The sequence below is a fragment of the Gymnodraco acuticeps genome, unplaced genomic scaffold, assembly GCF_902827175.1.
Source record: "Gymnodraco acuticeps unplaced genomic scaffold, fGymAcu1.1, whole genome shotgun sequence".
Taxonomy (NCBI): Eukaryota; Metazoa; Chordata; class Actinopteri; order Perciformes; family Bathydraconidae; genus Gymnodraco; species Gymnodraco acuticeps.
In genome coordinates this window covers 2608484-2629452 of record NW_022990889.1, presented here as the reverse complement: position 1 = coordinate 2629452, position 20969 = coordinate 2608484, and the positions used below count along the sequence as shown (strand labels likewise).

Sequence of the window (20969 nt, the reverse complement as noted above, 5' to 3'; positions counted from 1 at the left end):
TTTGAAAATATCTATATTGACTTTACTGTGCTTTTCATTATTTCACAAATCTTCAAGATTGTGCTGTTGAAGTTTTGGATTTAAATTTAATTTCAGATGGCATTTTAAAATTTCACAAACTGCAGTTTAATTATGTTAACATATTTTGTGCAAATAAAATCTATGAACCCTGTTTTTTTATGCAATTTTAATAAATGTAATAATATAATAAATAAGACAATAATGACAATGGAATTTATAATATTTTTTATTTTATTTATAAATGTAAGATCTCCTCATTTCTTGAGCACGTTCCAGATGTTATAAGGCCTGAGACACAGAGGAGCTAGAGCTGTACTTGTTTTCAATGCTACTGTAGCGCCCTCTCATGGTCTTTTATGCAAACATCAAGCAAGAGAAAATGGGTTGAATGTAAAAAACAATAGGGAACAAAACTCCATTAAAAGCAACTTTATTGCCATTTTAGTAAAAAAAAAGTTAGATTTAATACAGACTCTTCAAATATCAAAAAGATAAATGCATCTACTTCAATGTTGCATTCAAATGCGCAGAAAAAGTAGGAAGGGCTCTGAGTTTGTTCTAAGTATGATATTCATAAGCCCACCTTTCCAGTGCACCCCTCCAGTGGCAGAATTTGGGTCATTTTGATACTGATGATTCATTTTTACTGCTCCGGTCCGCACAGGCCAAGCAGCACCTTCTGGTAGTCTCCCTTGGTGTGTTCCTGCAGAAACAGAGCAAGTGAGAAGGGCTGCACCACAGAACTGACTGTAAATCAGCCTGAATGTGTCACCTACCAGAATAGTCTTTTGCAAAGACTCTCCGGTGCTGGTCTTGTATTCAGAGCAGATCTTCTTCAGGTCCACCTCGCAGCGTGACACAATAATCCTGGTCACTATCTTCTCCTTGGCTCCTTTACTCTGCGCAGACAAGCACAAGTCGGCACTTACAAGTTGTTCGCTTCAGACTTAACTTCAGCAGCTGATGTAACGCTGCTGTAAGATCGCTTTTGCCAACTTGAAATTCTGTGTTCCTGCAGCAAAATTGTTCTTTCACAAGCAGATGTACTTCTTTTCCAACTAAAGAAAGACAAAGTCTGGCCCTCAAAATAGCCACATTTCCAAAAGAAGAAAGAGAACAGCACAGTACCTTCATGGCTTCATTGAGTCGCTTGGCAAAGTACAGCTGTTTGTTTTCAAAGCATTCAACTGGAGCAAAAGAAAAACCGAATAAATATCCACAGTAACTGTAGTTGACAGATGATTGTTTTTTGTGTTTCAAAGTTTATACATACAATAAAACGGAACTACAGAGTTACATTTTACTTCAAAAGTAGAACAGAAATAAACATATGCATAAATAATATGAATACATGATAAACAAATGTGTGTACCTAGCACCAGGAAGGACTTTTGCAAGTCTCCTTTGACTTCTTTGGCAATGCTCTCCTGCATGTCATAGGGACTGTAACTCTTGTACCTCTGAAACACTGACAAGCAGAGAAGAACGATTTAGATATTGAGAATTCAAAACCAATACTTTCGTAACAATAATAGCAAAAGGAAACAGTGCGTCTTACCTTTCTGCAGGTGGGGTACGCTTCTCTCAGACATAATGGAGATCCAGGTGGGCACATCAGTTCCTTTGATCTTCACCCCAGCCTCATAGAGGGCCTGATATAAATCAGCAAGATAACAGTAGATTTATTATTTATACTTTATAATGTGGCATGATGGTGGGTGCCACTCCTTGTTAGATATCAATATATCAAAATTAAGTAATTCTCTTATTCACAAAACTGCCAACTGCTTAAACTTGTACAAATGATCCAGGGTTTTAAATCTCATTTGGTCATTTCAATACATTTTCTGTGAATAAGTCAAGAACGTAAGAACTTAACATTAGCTAGATAAAGAATATAATTTAAAAAAGGTATAGATTTGAAATGAATCAAGTTTAGATTTCACAAACAAAGTAATAGATGGGCAACTTACTCTGGCATCTTGATCAATCTTGTCATAGTCTATGACAGCGATTGGAGCTGCTCTGTTGGTCTGCAAAGAAACAACACATGACTCAGGTCAGTTTACACGTTATAATGTTACATTAATCATAAAGACAGGCCCTAACAAATCTCACCTCCACCAAAGCCAGGAGCAGCTTGGCAAAGTTCCCAGAGGTGTCACCAGCCACGTCTTTATCCAGATCTTTCTTGAACACTGTGGGAAACAAGGATTTTTGTTCAGGAAATGTGATTCCTCTACATAAGATCAACCACATAGCTATTGAAAGTGTGGTTCAACAACATTTATACACATTTCAAGACCTTAGGTGGACATGATAATATATATAATGCACGACAAGCACAATAACCTTTAAGTGCGGCATTATACATTAAAATATATTTACAGCCTTGTATGAATGCTTTGGACGTTTTGGACTCACACTCCTTGTAGACCTTCTTGATGTCCACCAGCTCCTCATTGCTGCGTGAGCACAAAACTTCAATCAGTGTTTCTTCATCTGTTCCTGCTCCCTGAAAGAGAGATACATCTGTGTTACTCTCTTTACGTGACACTTTAGGATATTCACAACTATCATTTAGGGTGTAGCATTAAAGCAAGTTCAGTCATTTTTCCTGTAGAGGGCAGTGTAGCCCTTCCGTTAAATCCACTGATGATGAGTAGCACTGATGCAATGTGTGTCCTTTACCTTGATAGATCCTCTGATCAGTGAGGCATCGTACTGGGACGTGCTCTTCATCAGTCCAAGGATCACTGCTTCCAGAGAGCCGGACAGTTCTCCCTTCAGGGCTGAGATCAGGTCCTGAAAATACATCAGTGTTATATTTAAGTGTCCTTATTGTTTTAAGCCACCACAAAGTAAGAGCTGTGAAGCGTTTTGGGTTTTCTTAAGGCATACTGTACCTTCTTTGCCCTCCTCTCATAAGCGAAAGCGATGTCTCTCCTTTGTGAGTAGGTCCGCTTTGTGAGGATGTCGATGATGGTCTGTTCATCCACCCCTAATGTTAGAATGAAAAAGACACACAAACGTTGAGTGAGACAAAGGGGAATATGGTGTAAAAACTGGGTTATACACGACAGTGTGTCAATATGTTATAAGGGTTTCTATAGGGGGATGTAAAGTATAATGTGTATATTACCAAACATTTAAAAATAAGGATGGCTCAAATTAGTTTTTTTACAAATGTTTTAGGTGATAATTCTATCTCACTTTTGGTGAAAGGATGTTTATTAATTTTCTGTGGAACCTGCCAACACTTACAGTAAGAATCTAAGCCTTCAGGCATTCTGTGTGCTAACATGTTGAATGGTGTTGGCACACAAATGAAAAATAGCAAGTTTGGAGTCATTTCAACATATATTTGGATTTAGCTTTAAAAGTGCTTTGGGAAGAATAAACAAACACAAGAAGGGCCTGGCAGCAGAGATAACTTGACACATGACATGGTCACAAGGTACTGTCCAAGATCAAACCCTCATTAGCAAAGAAACATCATGACACATTAAACATATCATTCACAACAACAAAATGGTGGACTGTTGAGGAGTAAGCGGTCAGAATGTTGCCAACAGCTCCCAGAACAAAGCTCTGCCAGCTCCGGGGCTCAGACTTGGAGGTTTTCCCAGCACGGTCAAACCATTGGAGCCAGGATGCTGACTCACAAATACCAGCCACTCTTCTGTAGGAAGGAGAAGCAGAACCAAGCACTGATTTTTTTTCTCTTGCCTTTGGTTTTGATTGCAGTCTCTATTCTAGCAGCGTCTGTGTCAGGGTTGAAATCCGTAGCAGGTACCACCGTGGGGTGTTTGGGTTCATTGGTCTGGGGATCCAAAGCACATTAGAGTGATATTAAATTAACGCCATGTTATTTAAGGTACATCATGTATTGTATGAAAAGTAAAATGAAGATATGACATTACCCCAACGTTGAGACACAGCTGTCCCAGGAACTCTGATACCATAGCCATTTTGAATGTGCTGTAAAATATGACAAAACGGTCAACACTACACAATCTTGTAATCACATCTATGTGTAACCCTATCAGTGTCTTGTCTGAGCTGCAGGCATTTGGTCATGTTTGTTTTTGTCTCAAGATATAATCACTTCAGCCCACCAAGGAAACGTCTACTAAACTGAGGTTGTTGCTTTTGGTACAACTGAGTCACACAAATCCCTGCAAGAGACTTTCTCCATTTGTATCAAGTTGTTCTTTTGATTTCAATTATTTGCCACATTCACTTTATGGTAAAAAGGTTAGATACTATTGAACATCCATTAACACATTTAAATCATTATTCAGTCTGACACACTCCTTAACACTAGCCCCAAAGAGACACACCCTGGAAAATGCTACTGTACTGCAGTCAACTGAGCACATTTACAGCCATACAATGACACAGGTTAGAGCGCTCACACATTCTTACTTAGACATAACTCAAGAAAAGTAAATACAAAGCATGTGTGCACAAGAAGAAAGGAAATGGTGTGGAAGTAATTTGCTCATGACAGCAAGTTGGAGAATTCCCTTAAACTTCCCTGCATTGTAAAGTTAATCTAAGTTATAAAATGAGTTAGTTCAAAGTCAAATGTATAACTTCACTGAACTTACCTTAGTTGAGTTGAGATGATGCAGAGATATGTCCAGGCAGTGTTTAAGTGGAATGGGTGTGAAGGTTTATCTTTCGGACAGAAAACAATTCCCCTTTAACCTCCCCTCATTCAGACTCCCTCCCCTTTTCCATGCACACACGACTCCACCCTGTTCCACTAGAAGCTACTGGAAGAGTTGTGATACTTTGGTTGTTTTCCCCAAAACACTGTTAAAAAGTCACTGGAACAACTGGACCCTCAGGAAATGTTCAAGGTGATGTCTTGAATCATTCATTCCACACAAACAGTTATAAAGACATACTCACATATGGTACTTAGACAAAGTTTATTATTTATATTTTTTCACAAATTATAATTACCAACATATACAAAAATAGAAAGTTCTAGATTCTACTCTCAAAGTGCTTAAACGTCCACATTTATGTTCAAAGTCTTAATATAACACCAGTATGAAATGATGTACATTGTCAGTGCTTTCCTTTCCTTTCCTTTCCTTTCCTTTCCTTTCCAGTACAGGTTCAGCTCCTCACCTTATATGAAATGAGAAGACATGATATTGAATCCTTTGACGTGGGACTTCTTAAAATGTCTTTTTAAGTAGGTTTTTAATATACTTTTTACGGTTCCTTTGTCGTTTCTTCAGTTTGCCTACTGCATTCCGGTTGTTCTTTGCCTGTCCGGCTCCATGGTTGTTGTACTGCGATGACCCATCTTTCGCTGTCTGGTAGGATGAAGGAAGGTCAAAAGAAATGTAAATAACTGGGACTTCATTCATGTAGGATCATACATTATCACCCCAAATAATATGTTTATCTGTTATTCTTGGATGTACAAATGTTGACTATACAAATGCCCAGTTTAAATTATAAGTTTGCTATTGTAGTTGACAAGTTTAAAGATGTGTTAACGTCTTGCTATGTGGACTCAGACAGGCATCTAATGAATGTCTCAGAGTCTACACGCCTAACCCTGCTGAACAGATTTTGCTCTCTTTTGTCTCTGTTGTTAGTTTTGGAAATGCGTCGGAGAACTATTCACTGCACTGACTCAGCCTGTCTGATAAGGACACGACCGAGGGCTTTGCACCCACCACCACACAGGGAGACCGCATGGTATGCATCTTGGATTTTAGAGAATTCCTGAGAGTGGGTGTGTACTTCATAAGCATTAACAAATAAACACTTCTACTGGTTTCAATAGTCTTTCAACTCATTGTCATTACTTTCATGATCTCCACTGCTATAATATTGTTTCATAGTACCATCTATAAATGCAGTAACAATGGTAACGTAAATACAAACCTGCACAAAGGGTTTTGGCGGGAAGGTGCAGGGGACACGGCCGTGTTTCTGGTGGAAGGGCAGCACCACAGACGGATCAACAGGTATCCAGGGGACGAGGCCGGATGTGGGGGGCTGGGGGACGGAGCTGTGGACCTGCTGCAGGTTGTATGCCCCCCGACTCACTTTCCCATTAGCCACTTTTAATAGGGTCACAAATGGTTCCCCTGCCTTGTGCGCAATCAGGTACTGTCCTTCCTCTAACCTACAAAATCAAATGAAGTCATTGAAGGTGTGTTAGCGTCAGAAACCCACACACTGAGACATGTTGGAGCATTCCGAGGGGGGAACAGAGCCTTGAGAAAGCAGAAGGTGACGCATGCATTATGTGCCATAGAGTAATCGCTTGTGTAACCCTACAACACAAACATGAAGGCAAAATCATGCTTTTAGCCCGAGGCTGACAGTCATAACCGTTTCACAATTTCGTCATCCTAACAGAGCATAAAGACAGAGGATCACGGATAACTCATCTGCAGATGTTGCCCAACTAAACAATAGAACTACAGAGGAGGACCCAGCCCTTCCCCAATTTGGACCGTACATTCATCAAACCACATTTTCCATAGTTTTCCACATAAAATATGTTGGGTGCTTGCATTAGAACCAAGACATTTAGACCTGTAGATGCATGCCACTACCATTCTTGTGAGGGAGCTCAATAAATAATGTACATTCAAAGCTAAAATAAACACTGTCGTCGTCATCATCAACTTACCCAGTAAGCTTTTTCAGTAGGTGGTGCAGTATATTCAGAGACTTCGATGGCCTGTGGATGGAACATTCATATTTCAGTCAGTTTCTTTTGGCAGGAGTCTAATCTTTTACACTAATTCAGATGATTAGAGGAGATTTAAACAATCAGAATCAGAAATTCTTTATTTGTTCCACAGCGGCTAAATGTACATTGTTATAGCAAATGGACAGTGCAGATAAAAAGGCACCATAAAACATAAATTAGAGTAGCCCCCGTTGATGAAAATGGCGTAGACTATTTATTATGTGACTTTACTTTAATATGACAACATTCGTCATACATGCAGGGGTTATAAGGTGAAACCTAAACATCTGTGCACATCTGCTATAAGGACACTCACTTGAACCCACAGGAGATGTTGGGTTTCCAGTTGTCGGGCAGCTTTGTGAGCAGAGCTACTTTTGATGTGAGCGCATTGATGTGAGCTGCAGAGACAGAACGGGAGGGTGAGCGATACACTGAGGAAAGATCAAGAGCTAATGAGCACATCAAGAGCTTCACTTCATCATCAATGCCTCTCCTAGTGCTTACAAAGTAATTAGCCTGTGTTGATTTCCCAGCATTGTTAAGTGGGTGGTAAGAAATGCTTATTGGTCCTGCCTCCCACTCCAGCATGTAATGCCTGCTTATTCCAACTGTGCCTTCCTTCAATTATGGACTGTTTTAGAGCCTGCAGCCACAGCCAGAAATACACAACTGGGAAAGCCACATGATAAACCTCATGATGAACTACGAAGCTCTAAGCATAGAAGGAAGTCCTTTATCGTTTATATCATAATGTCAATAGGTGGGAGTTATTGTATAGTTTCATAAAGCTGGAATTGTATCACTGTTTCCTCACTGGCTCATCATTTTCTAATAATTCTGGGACAGAAACCAGAGACGTTTTTTCCTCTTTAGACATCCAAGGTTTTAAATGCCTGATGAAGGGTGACATCCACTTTTTGGCAAAGGTATTTCTGTCAAGCTGAGTATAAGAAAGCAGTATATTGTTGTAGGGACACAGAATGTCAACTGTGCCAACAGACTGGAAAGGGGTGTGCTTTAGAGACTCCTTTTGCCTTCATTAGATAGAACAAATAATCATTATGCTGTGTAGATGACGATGTGCAGTCCCAGAGAGAACACCTACACGAGCCAAAAGATTAATGTATCTCGCACAGAATAAAGATGAAGCCTTTCCCTGAATCTTGAGCAACAGGGATAGTAAGCAGTTTGGAATAAGTATTAAGAGAATTTAACTGAAGTTCAAAACAGCATTTAGCTGAGGTCTGCACAATGCGTTCTCTGTAATTCCCCATAATCAAATGTGGCTGTAGTTATGGCAACAAAGTAAACTTAATCAACACAGAGACACAGCAGGACGGTGAGTCATCTGAAGACTATTCCATTGGTTTGTGGGAGGATTTCCATGTTGACTCTACTGAACCCTCTGAAGGAGGGAGAGGAGAAAAGTCTTTTTATCCACATAAACAGTACTTTTATTATATTGTTGGCATATATGTTAAAATAAATTAAAGACTAAAAGCGATACTGACTATAACACTAGAATAGAGATTATTTTGGTAACATTCCTGTCTCTATTTTCACTGAAGGAATATAGCATTGTGGGTAAGAAAAGCAACACAAGTTTTACCTATGCAGGGTACAGTGCTGGAGTGGAGCAATGTCTCGGTCCACAGCTGGCAAGCCTCACTGCTGTTCAGACACTCAACTCCATAACTCAGCTGGTACTCCAGCTTGGGCAAGATATGCACTGGCACATGCTGTGGTGAAGAAGAAAACAGAAATCAGGGTGATGAAGATTTTTGACTTACTTTAATTTGTGAAATTACATTTTTGGAGGATGAGTGACGACTTATACCTGGTTTTGGTCGTTTTGGCCGACTCTCCTGCTATGGGTCAGTGACACAGAGCTCCGCACCATGAGCAGCAGGTCCTGCAGACTGTAGAGCTTGTAGAGCAGGTTGCCTTCTTCTGGAGCGACGTAATCTTGCTCATCTTCTGCACCAGCCTGCAGTTCTTCTGACAGTAGTTCTGTAGGTGGCAATAATGTACGATATGTTATATGTTATATAGAATCAGAGGATGAAACTCTCGTTAATTGTCACACATACATGCACACAGAGCACACACAGTGAAATGTAACCCATCCTAGTACTAGGAGAAGTGGGCAGCTATTGTACAGCGCCCGGGGAGCATTGGGAGTGGGTTGTCCGGTGCCTTGCTCAAGGGCACCATGTCAGGGCTCAGGAGGGGAACTCTCCAAGTAATATTTTAGGTCCGTTCAGGGACGTGAACTGGCGACCCTACGGCTCACTGTCCTAGCCCCTACTGACTGAGCCACTGCCGGTTAATGAACCACACAGAGAAACAACTTAAATCATTGAAAGAACATTTGTTTGCCACTAACTTTTATGCTTTGTATTTGTACTGTTGGCCCCTGGTGCAGATTCGTGAGAAGCAGCGCCGCTCTCTCCATCCTGGTTGTTATTTCTCTCCAAATATGAGGACACACAGGGCTTCACCAGAGACGTAGGATAAGAGTGAACTGAGGGTCCCACACCTCGGGCTGGTGAGCTCATCTCTTGGGATACGGTGGAGCTTTTGGCCGTGTCACAGTTGAACATGGCTGTCTGCATGCGCAGAATGTCACCCAGCTGGTCGCCGGATACCTTTGCTTTTTTGGAAAGTCGTTTCTGCTTTGTTGGTTTTTCAGGGGAAGAACACTCTGAATTTAGAGAATCAGATCTGGCGTCAGCAGAGAGAGGTGTGGGCTTACATTGTGTAGTACGTGTTTGAGCTTGAGACACAATGGAGTCATCAATGACCAGTTGATCTTCATCAGAATCTCCCATAAAAGGTGGGTCTTCGTTACATTCCTGAGCAGAGTCCGGCCTCATGTCTTCAGTTGTTGGTGCAATGGCCTCATTCCCAGCTGGCTGATTTCTCTCCTCTGTTACGGGATCATCCTCACCTGCCGCTGAGGTGTCCATCTCTTCTTGTGAACTGCTGGTAGTGTTTGCAGGACGCTCACTGGACCTTTTAGTATTAGTCACAGACGCAGAACTTGATGCTTTCGTACTTTCAACACATGCATCCTGCTCGTTCTTCTTTTTCGGCGTCTTTGGGGTTTTAATGTGTTTCGTCTCACCAAATGTCTCCAGGTCAGTAAGGTCCACCTCAAAGTCAAGACCATTGTTTTCACCAGACACTACATTTCTTTTTGATCTCCCCTGAAGGAGAAACAGAAAACAAATGATTATTGTTCTGATAAATAAGACCACATTAATGATATTACTTTTTTTGTGCGACCACATACAGAGAGTTGCTGGTCATCCTCACGAAGCTCCGTCATTAAATGGAAGACATTTTTACTCCCATTCTTCTTGATGGAGAGCTTCAGACTCTCCTCATGGAAGACATGGCTCCTCTCTTTCACCGTCATCTCAGTCTTCAGAAGGGGTGAGTCTATATATACAGTCTTCTTCTGTCCATTGCCTGTAAATAAAACATGTGAAATAAAGGATGTGTGAAATGGTGCCACCATGAGGCCGCTCAATGTCATTACACACAGTGATGTAGCTCAGATTTCCTTACTGCTGCATAGTGCATTTCTTTTATCAACATGATTACAAATGTTTCATCCTCATTAACAGAAAAGGAAGACTATTCCCTTTCTATTGCAAGAGTTGCAACATCTTCATATCTACTGCAAATATGAACCTTTTTATTTTATTTAATAAGCTAATGCAGAGGTGTTCATCAGTGGCCCTCTACCGCCAGTCAGAAGAGGAGTGGAGAGATTCAGCAGATTGTTTGCACCGAATACCTGGCTTTCAACGGCCTGTACTGACCATTCTGTTCATTTTATTGACAATTTTAACTTTTTCTGGGATCGCAGACATCTTTTCAAGGCAAATGGAGTTTGCCTGAACAAGTCAGGAGTGAAATTGTTTATCTCTAACATATTCAACTGCCTGCGTTATCAATCTGTTCCCTCTGCCAAGGACAAGCGGCAATAGGAATCAAAACAGGAGAAAGACACAACACATCGCGCAGAAAACCCTGAAGAATTATCACTGCACCCGCCTGAGGAATGTTCTGATTATGGGAGACACATGGAGGAGTCTCCACTGCCCGTCAACCCCCCCCCTGTCAACGCCTTTGAGGATACTCCGTTCACCCTTTCACCCTTGCCCACCCTCCTGGGGATCGTTGAACACATGAAGGAGATACAGAGGGTTGGCACCGATTCCTTCCTGGAGTTCAAAGACCAAACGAACGCGATACGCAGGGCTGGCACCATGTCCTTTACCCCCGCTCCTCAACGACGCCCACCAAAATCACAGCAGAGACGCGCACCATCTCCCCCGTCTTCATCACCGTGCCTACGTCAACCACCTCCCCCCCTGGCAGCATGTCCTCTACCCCCGCACCATCTCCCACGTCTCCATCACCGTGCCTGCGTCGGCCGCCTCCCCTCCCTTCGAGAGGGCATCTGCAGTCTCCGAATCCTGATAAGGATGTGTGTGTACTAAACGCTGCAAACTGATATTTGCTGGGTCCAGGCTCAAGGGCGTATGGCACTCTCAACTCTTTCCAGGACATGTCGGGGCCCTGCCTGCCTATAGCTTTGCCGATATCTGTGTTGATAGGTAATAGATTAAGAGCGGTGAATCATCTTAGAAACAGGAAGCGCTCAAACGTTTGTGTGAGTTTATCTAATTTAGCAGTGATTCCATGTCAGCCACAGCTTGTTACAAAAAACATGACTGATAGTGTGTTTAACAAACTTAAACTAGCTTTATTAAATGTCAGGTCTTTGGCAGGAAAAACATTTTTAATCAATGATTTTATCACTGAGCACAATCTCGATTTTATGTTTTTAACAGAAACTTGGATTGAACAAAATAACAGTGCAGCTGTTCGTATCGAATCAACCCCTCCCAACTTTAGTTTTATGAGTCAGGAAAGAATGCATAAGAAAGGGGGTGGAGTTGCTATTCTGTTCAATGATTCCCTTCAATGCAGGAAGACATCGTATGGAAACTTTGATTCTTTTGAATATGTGGCCCTTCAGCTGAAATGCTCCTCTCGAGCTCTGTTCCTAAATATCTATAGACCACCCAAATACTGTACAAGCTTTTTTGATGACTTTACTGAACTGCTGTCTATAGTGTGTATTGACTTTCTAGTTATTGTTGGTGATTTTAACATCCATGTTGACAACCCCCAGGACAGAGGGGCTAAAGAACTGTTTTGTGTTCTTGATAGCTATGGACTGACTCAGCATGTGACGGAGCCCACGCACAATAAGGGGCACACTCTGGACTTAATTATCTCAAAGGGTGTGAATATCTCTAAGGTTGTGGTGACTGATGTTGCACTCTCTGATCATTCCTGTGTTTTCTTTGAGAGCTCTATTTCTGTTCACAAAAATGTTCAAAAAGAGGTAACCACAAAGCGATATTTAACTGAAAATACTAGGGAAATGTTTACTCAGAATTTTTCTTCCACACTTGCCCCTGCCAACATCTCAGTAAATGAGCTAGTAGATCATTTTAATTAAAAAATTAAAAATGTTATAGATGCCATTGCTCCAACTAGGTTAAAGGAAGTGTCTGGCAAGAAAATATCTCCATGGAGAAAGGCCATGACCATGAGAACAGAAAAAAGAGAATGTCGAAAAGCTGAACGCAGGTGGCGAAAAACAAATCTCCAGGTTCACTTTGAAATCTATAAAGAGAGACTTGGCCTTTATAATTTGGAATTGAAAAACGCACGACAATCGTTCTTCTCTGACATCATTACCAAAAACAAAAACAACGCACATGCCTTGTTTGCTACCGTCGACAGACTAACTAACCCCCCAGTGTCAGTAGCCTCTGAATTTCTATCCACCAGGGCGTGCAATGATTTTGCCTTTTTCACTGACAAAATTCAGAAAATCAAACAAGCAGTCAGTGCCTCTGCATCAGGAACAGCAAATGTGTTGTCTCTGTGTCCACTTAACATCAATTCAGACATCATGACACAATTCCATCAGATTAATGATAAAAACCTAGAGGACATTATTCAACTTCTGAAATCCTCCTCCTGCTGCCTTGATATTATTCCAACAGGATTTTTCAAAGATGTTTTTCGTTGCATGGCCTCAGATCTACTTCATATAGTAAACAAATCTCTTCACTCAGGTATTTTTCCACAGGCCCTGAAAACTGCAGTCATTAAACCGCTCTTAAAAAAGAATAATCTAGATGCTTCAGTAATGAACAATTACAGGCCCATATCAAACCTGCCATTTCTAGGTAAAATCATTGAAAAAGTTGTTTTTCAACAATTGAGTAATTTCTTGCATTTAAATAGCTGTTTTGATGTGTTCCAGTCAGGCTTTTATCCAAACCACAGCACTGAGACTGCTCTTGTAAAGGTCTTTAATGACATCCACTTAAACACAGACAGTGGCAGAACTTCAGTGTTAGTATTATTAGATCTCAGTGCTGCGTTCGACACTGTTGACCACAGCATATTACTAGACCGACTGGAAAACTGGGTGGGACTTTCGGAAACAGTTCTAAATTGGTTGGAATCCTACTTAAAGGACAGAAACAACTTTGTTTCTATAGGTAAATACTAGGGCTGTCAGTCGATTAAAATATTTAATCGCATGATTGTACATAGTTAATCGCACATTTTTGATCTGTTCTAAAATGTACCTTAGAGGAATATTTTTCAAGTTTTTAATACTCTTATCAACATATGAGTGGACAAATATGCTTTATGCTAATGTTTATTATCATTTGAACAATGACAAAAATCCTCATGAATATTAAACACAACAACCTCTGAACATTACAAATATTCGCCTCAATTCAACCTGGAACCTCTCTCATACAATAATACAATACAAATGGTGTGTGTGTGTGTGTGTGTGTGTGTGTGTGTGTGTGCGCGCGTGCGTGTGTGTGATGGATCGTTGGAGCTATGTGCAACTCAAGGCATATGCTCGAACGGGAGCTGCCTGGACGCTGCAATCATGTTGCGCACTATCCGTGCTGAGTGTGCTGACTTTTCGTACAATGTCCCACTGTCTGGCTTCCTGCATAAAGTCAAGTGCTCGGCGCAGTTGTGGCAAAATGTCGCTCCATATCCGTTAGCGCAGCTAGCTAGCACCAGATGCTAACAACAACAATGCACGTAAGGTCTCTCTCTCGGCGCTCGGGCCACACACACACACACACACACACACACACACACACACACACACACACACACACACACACACACACACACACACACACACACACACCACACACACACACACACACACACACACACACACACACACACACACACACACACACACACACACACACACACACACCACACACACACACACACACACACACACACACACACACACACACACACACACACACACACACACACACACACACACACACACACACACACACACACACACACACACACACCACACACACCACACACACACACACCACACACACCCACACACACACACACACACACACACACACACACACACACACACACACACACACACACACACACACACCACACACACATAGCAGATACAGAAGTACCAGCACATTTTACTTTATACTATACACTGATTGAATAGCACACTTAGCATCAATCCCTTGCTAAAATGGGATATCTCAATTGAGAATATACAGAAGGACATCGCTTTACAGGCCTGTGTGAAGACGCAGGTAATGTGGTCTGCCACAAGCGGGCGGCAGGAGCGGGGCTGTCAGAATCAGCTTGTAGATGGTATTTTAAACTCGATGCGCTCTGAAACTACGGGGCGGCCGAGGAAAAAAAATACACATGCGTTAATCGCGTTAAATAATTAGTGGCGTTATTTTTTTTTTCCGTTAATAACGCGTTAACTTGACAGCCCTAGTAAATACACATCTGAGTTGACAAATATGAAATGTGGGTTCCTCAAGGCTCCATCTTGGGGCCTCTTCTCTTTAACATCTACATGCTACCACTGGCTCAGATAATGAAAAACAACAAAATAAGTTACCATAGCTATGCAGATGACACACACATTTACGTAACAATTTCACCAGGAATGCTCCAATTCAAACACTGAGTAAGTACATTGAACAAATCAATGACTGGATGTGTCAGAACTTTCTCCAATTAAACAAAGATAAAACTGAGGTAATGGTTTTTGGAGCCAAGTCAGAACGTATAAAAGTTAGCGCTGAGCTTCAGCCTGCAATGTTCAAAACAACAGATAAAGCCAGAAATCTAGGTGTAGTCATGGACTCTGACCTGAGTTTCAACAGTCACATTAAAACAGTTACTAAATCAGCCTACTATCACCTAAAGAATATATCTAGGATTAAAAGACTAATGTCACAGCAGGATTTGGAAAAACTTGTCCATGCTTTTATCTTCAGTAGACTGGACTACTGTAATGGTGTCTTCACAGGTCTCACTAAAAAATCTATTAGGAAGCTGCAGCTGATTCAGAACGCCGCTGCTCGAGTCCTCACTAACACTAAGAAAGTGGATCACATCACTCCAGTTCTGAAGTCTTTACACTGGCTTCCTGTGTGTCAAAGAATAGATTTCAAAATACTGCTGCTGGTTTATAAAGCACTGAATGGTTTAGGCCCAAAATACATTTCTGACCTCCTGCTAAATGATGAACCATCCAGATCTCTCAGGTCTTCAGGGACTGGTCAGCTTTCTGTCCCCAGAGTCAGAACTAAACATGGTAAAGCAGCGTTCAGTTATTATGCTCCAAATATCTGGAACAAACTCCCAGAAACCTGCAGGTCCGCTGCAACTCTGACTACTTTTAAATCCAGGCTGAAGACTTTTCTTTTTGTCGCTGCTTTTAATTGAACTATTCATATCTTAGACTGCACTGTAACTTCTATCCATGTACTTTTTCTTTTAATGTTTAATTGAACTATTCATATCTTAGACTGCACTGTCACTTTTATCCATGTACTTTTTCTTTTAATGTTTAATTGAACTATTCATATCTTAGACTGCACTGTAACTTTTATCCATGTATTTTTTCTTTTAATGTTTATTTTATTAGCTTTTCTTTTTAATGACTGATTTTAAATGCCATTTTCTTAATGTCTTTCATTTTTTGTAAAGCACTTTGAATTGCCTTGTGTTGAAAAGTGCTATATAAATAAACTTGCCTTGCCTTGCCTAATGTCATAAGCTCAAGAATGACATTAAAAAAAAAACGTTTTAATAAAAACCTTATCCCATCCTTTCCTATAGAATTGCTACTTAGAAATCCAGCGAAATATTCTTGTTGGTCTAAAATTTCAAAATCACTTATTGTGAAAAAATGTAAAAGTGTCATTATAAGTCAGTAACATTATAAAATGCATCTCCTATTTTAGTTCTCTTGTATACACATTGCTATTTGAATCTGTCATTGATATTAATGTAGCAAGGTCAATATCTGGGGTCATCATCTAACACATTTTGTGTGCATTTAAAAATAATTGTGTAGTTTTTTGTTAAGATGTATGTTACTGTATCTAAGTTATTTAGAGCAAAAATAATTCATTCTAATATTTGGCTTTTACAGGATACAATTGGATGAATTTTTGTGGCATTATCACCATGACTTTATAGCTGAAAGTGAGCAGCAACGCAAAGTAAAGAAAGACAAATAAATCATTTTTACCCATTCGAAGCAAGCCCTAAATTTGTCCTAATTAATCTTACGTCAACTAGAACAGCCTGAGTATCTGAATGATGATGCCGTACCTTCTCCTGGGTTTAACTTGATCCAAACCGGTAATTCCCACTGCTCTGCAAAGTCTGGGCCATGGTTATCTAGCAGCCTTACGAGGGCGCCTCGAGTGAGACACACATGAGGCTCATAACGAGCACACAGGCTGCTGGCATTAACATCACCGCTGATTGTCTGCAGAGAAAAACAAGACCGGGTCAGACAACCAGAACTGAAGTCAAACCAACACAGGTAACTTCTCAATAGTCTACTATTAACTGGACTTTGACATCTTTCAGAAACACAATTAGCACTGGTTTTGCTCAGCAATACAAGAACACCCTCTGGTGTCTTTTGTTAAAACTGAAAGAAGTGAAATGGTGTAACAATAGACCTGCGGTCATGAATCCTATTCTAGCAGTAAAACAGCTTTGTGACTTGCTAATTAAAAAAGAAGAGACAATTGCTTACAGCGTGCATGTCCTTGGCTTTTTTAGCTGGAGGATTCTGTGATGAAACACTCTGATAATCCGATGCAAGCTGTGCATCAGCAGGCACCATCGTGTGGTCTGTAATATCCACATTGCCCTGGAGAAATGAAGGGTACAAATATGGAAATGGAACAAGTGAATCAACACCAAAAGACTGATTCTGCAATTCATCACTTTGAGTTGTAAAGGTTGAAAAGAAAACTGCACAATGAACAACAAATGAAGTGGTAACCCTACACTTCTTTGACTAGAAGAGCTCCCGTATGATAGTAGCACTTCAAAAGTTCATTACCATGATCAGCAGCTGTTTCTCAAAGGTCAGCTTCAGCCCTGGGTTGAATGTTCCCCCGGTCAGACTAGTCATCTCATGGATCTGGTAGAGCTCAGGAAACGTCCTGATGTGCTCCAAACACTCCCTGAAGAACTCCTGAAGAACAAATTAGGGCTCTATGTTTTAACACTTATGAACATACATCACAGAGCTGATGACAGGGGCAATCCTTGCAGTATCACTACCTCTGAGTATTGCATAGCTCCCTGTGATATGAAGTTGTAGTCGTCAGCACATATCTTGGCCACGTCTTGCAGGTACATCATGAACTGTATCACTTCACTGTTTACTCGTGCCTGCAAGTTCTGAAATATTAGAACATACTATTAGAAGACCCTTTGCAAAAAAGGACAGGCAGGATTGAAATACAGTTAAGGATTTAATGTAGGTACCAGTGGAGGATCGCTTGCTTTCTTACTCATCAAAAAGCCAAGATAAGTCTTCTGGCCATTGATTGACAGGCTGGACGGACAGGGGTAGGGCAGTCTGGGTTCAGGGTAAACAGCACCCGCCTCTTTCTCAATCTGCTTGAGCTTTCCCCTTGATTTCTCTGTATCCCAACATTGTGCTGCACCCTGCCCGTCATTGTCTATAAACGGATCGTCAGTATCACCGCTTTCAGAGCAGGATTCATTCATGCTGATGCAACTGTTGTCTTTAAAGGCTGCAGCGTCTTTTGTAGAAGAAGAGGGGGAGGAAGCTTTTGAAGTCCCACAGTCCTGTTTTATGTTCTGCACAGGACTTGTGGAAGGAGAAAGAAATTGAGGTAAAAACATGTTAGATACAGATATATAATTTAGCCTTAGAAAACAGAGTACAAAATAGTTTGAGCTGATTTATTATCATCAACAAACCTTTGGAGAAAGTCCCACAGCTCTCTGATATTAGGTGCAAGTGAATATTTGACATAGAGATCATTGGTAAAGAAAGGAGCATCGGGGACCTGGGGGTCCTCCCTTGAATTTAAAGAAAGAAAAAAAACAGTATTTGAGGCACTGCATTGTACCAAACATTATGCAACAGTTTCTTCATGGCTTTTGTGGGTGGACAGTTTATTTTGACATGCGAGTGTCTCAAAGTTTGTGTTTTAGGGTAGTGCACATTATAAATGACCATTACTCAGCGTAATAGATGACTCAGGTGTAGTGTCATTATTTTCTGCTGAGTTTAATTGTGTGTATCAGCAAGGGTTTTGACATGAAATTAATCTTCAGAAGCTGGCAACTCATTTTCAAAAGTACAAGTTCCTGAATCAGATCCTGCTGAGCGACTCCAAATCCACACAAAATAGTATTGCAAAGCTGGACCTGCCAACTTTTTGGGTGATTTTAGACAACCTTCTATAATTGTATATAAATGTTTCTATGACAATTCTGCAGTTTCACATCATTTTGACATTGATTTAAAATCACTTGGTTATATATTGCATGAACGCTTTTGAAAATAACTGATTTGGAGTTATTCAAGGTTCTTTATTTAGTCATACGAACATAGCTACAGTGTAGTTATGCCGATGAAAATCGTGTGTCTTTATATCAAAGATATTAAAATTCATAACCCCCACATGTTATCAACAAAGGTGGGCCATATAAGACTACTTTATAATATTTTTAAGCCTAAATATTTTCACTAATATGGGCAAGTTAGTACGGAGTTATTGAAAAATAACGTAGGTTTTATGTCACTCAAATGATCATTTATTGATTATCTCCAAGTGAAACTCTGTGTTTAAGAACAACGGCTCTTAAAGATCAATTCACACAACTAACTAGTAAATCTCCTTAACAAACAATTGTAGCGGTTTGTAATAAGGCAAATTCAATAATTCATTTTAAGTACTGTTACTATCAAATTCCCCTTACAGCTGGACAGGGTGACACAGTGTCAAGTTTAGTAGGTGTTTTTAGACTTGTAATAACCGTATATTTACAGTCTATTGTAATATCCAAAACATAACAGATGATTCCCTATCATGTCAGGTGGAGCAGCATCAAGTCAGTTAGATTAAGAGAAGAAAGCAACTTCCGTTTCACCCTTCAAAATAAAAGCAAACGTTATCCCAACGTCTGTACGACAAAATGTCTAAGAAAGCTTTCTAGATCAAGAACGCCATGTTTAGTCTCTATAAGCTATGTTGGGAACGAATGCATATACCAACAAGACAGAAAAACGTTGTCAAGTCAAATTCTGGAGGTCAGTTCAAATCTAGAGTCAACAGTACATTTTTGTTTGGCGTTAGTTTAGGTAAGTCTAGGCGGAACATGCCACATGGCTTAGCTTAACATAACAACTGTTTACAACACAAAACAATGAGACACACATTTCGTTGAACTAAAACAATTCGGTTTATTATTATTTCCAGACTCGTCATCATAATAGCTTGACTGCAGCTATGCTTGCATGTTGCAGCTCTCTGGTTGAGTCTTCCCTGGCACTTATTAGTGTTTTAAATAAAACTACGTCAACAATTATGCGTACTTTTAGAGTTACTTAATTTCCGGTTAAGATAGTTTCTACTATAGAAGTAGCTCAGCTTTGGTTAGCATAGCGAGCTGTCAGTCACAACAATAACAGAGCTGTCGCTAAGCTTTTTAGCAAAAATGAAATAGCACAAAGTTCAGTTTATTACTTGAATTGACACACAATCTACCACTGATCTTCTGCTGATGCTTACAGTGAAAATACGACTTACCATACTAGTTCCATTATAGCCACACTAACCAGAGGTCCGCGGAAATGACAACATTAAAGCTACTGTAAATATGAGTAGCCACATGTGCTAGCAAGCAGATGACCTTCTTCGTCTGTTGAAATGATGTTGACATTAAAGCGCTCTGTGGACATCGCTGCCCCCTGCCGGACATCAAAAGTAAACGATCTGTTTTTTAACTGTATTTTTTTATTAACTTTCTAGTTCATCTACACAAAGTTAAATGTTTTCCTTGTAAAGAAAACATGTTATTTGTACTTGTATTCAAAATGTTTATGAACATTACAATACATTCCACATCTTTATTTATGCATAGATGTCGTTATTGTACAAAGCTTTGGCCATACTCAGAGCCGTATAATATAATTATTATTATTATTTATTATTATAATAGATATTCTATCTATACGGCGCTGGCCATACTGTATCCCATTATGGTCATGTCAATAAAGCTATTTGAATTTGACATCCTGGTGTGTATTTAAATTATGGAAGGCACTTTTTAGGAGGTGTTGCCACAGTCCTTCTTTTTTTCTATAATTTTCTAATACATTCTACATCTTTATTTAAGCATAGATGTCGTTATTGTACAAAGCTTTGGCCATACTGTATGCCATTATGGTCATGTCAATAAAACTATTCTGAATTTGCCATCCTGTTGTGTCTGTTTCTGCAGGCCACAATATCCTAAGATATGTTTACATTTATTAAATTCTTTACTTAAATTATGGAAGCCACTTTTTTAGGAGGTGTTGCCACAGTCCTTCTCTTTTTCTTGTATTTTCGAACCTAAATACTCATATCAACATTGGGTATAAGAGCCATCATGTAAAAATATATAGACAACATTAAATTAAATATAGTGTTCCAACAATAATATCAAGAGTATTATATACACATGTATATCTACATAACATTGTTCGAAAACTCCTGTTTGT

At 40.1% G+C, this 20969-nt stretch overlaps 2 protein-coding genes across 4 annotated transcripts; both read right to left on the bottom strand.

Moving 5' to 3' along the window:
• Nucleotides 1-231: 231 nt before the first annotated feature.
• Nucleotides 232-4698, bottom strand: LOC117557689 (annexin A2-like). Its single transcript, XM_034233632.1, has 13 exons — nt 4635-4698; nt 3945-4002; nt 3751-3844; nt 2928-3022; nt 2713-2826; nt 2446-2536; nt 2140-2219; nt 1995-2054; nt 1580-1673; nt 1394-1489; nt 1150-1208; nt 798-920; nt 232-724 (listed from the first exon to the last, which is right to left on the bottom strand). Exons 2-13 carry the CDS (start codon nt 3990-3992, stop codon nt 665-667), a joined length of 1014 nt encoding a protein of 337 aa, XP_034089523.1. The 5' UTR covers nt 3993-4002; nt 4635-4698; the 3' UTR covers nt 232-664.
• A 244-nt stretch (nt 4699-4942) lies between these two features.
• Nucleotides 4943-20119, bottom strand: ice2 (interactor of little elongator complex ELL subunit 2). 3 transcript variants are annotated; one of them, XM_034233577.1, is made up of 15 exons: nt 20014-20119; nt 18176-18277; nt 17714-18062; nt 17507-17626; nt 17283-17417; nt 16971-17087; nt 16535-16694; nt 10056-10234; nt 9147-9969; nt 8598-8770; nt 8370-8499; nt 7074-7158; nt 6695-6745; nt 5938-6181; nt 4943-5357 (listed from the first exon to the last, which is right to left on the bottom strand). In XM_034233577.1, exons 1-15 carry the CDS (start codon nt 20025-20027, stop codon nt 5217-5219), a joined length of 2823 nt encoding a protein of 940 aa, XP_034089468.1. In that variant the 5' UTR covers nt 20028-20119; the 3' UTR covers nt 4943-5216. The 3 variants fall into 3 exon arrangements, 2 of the variants coding, with proteins under 2 accessions (XP_034089468.1, XP_034089469.1); XM_034233578.1 differs by having other exon boundaries at nt 18176-18199; nt 20014-20117; XR_004570747.1 differs by lacking the exon at nt 4943-5357 and having other exon boundaries at nt 6025-6181; nt 7074-8165.
• Nucleotides 20120-20969: the final 850 nt, after the last annotated feature.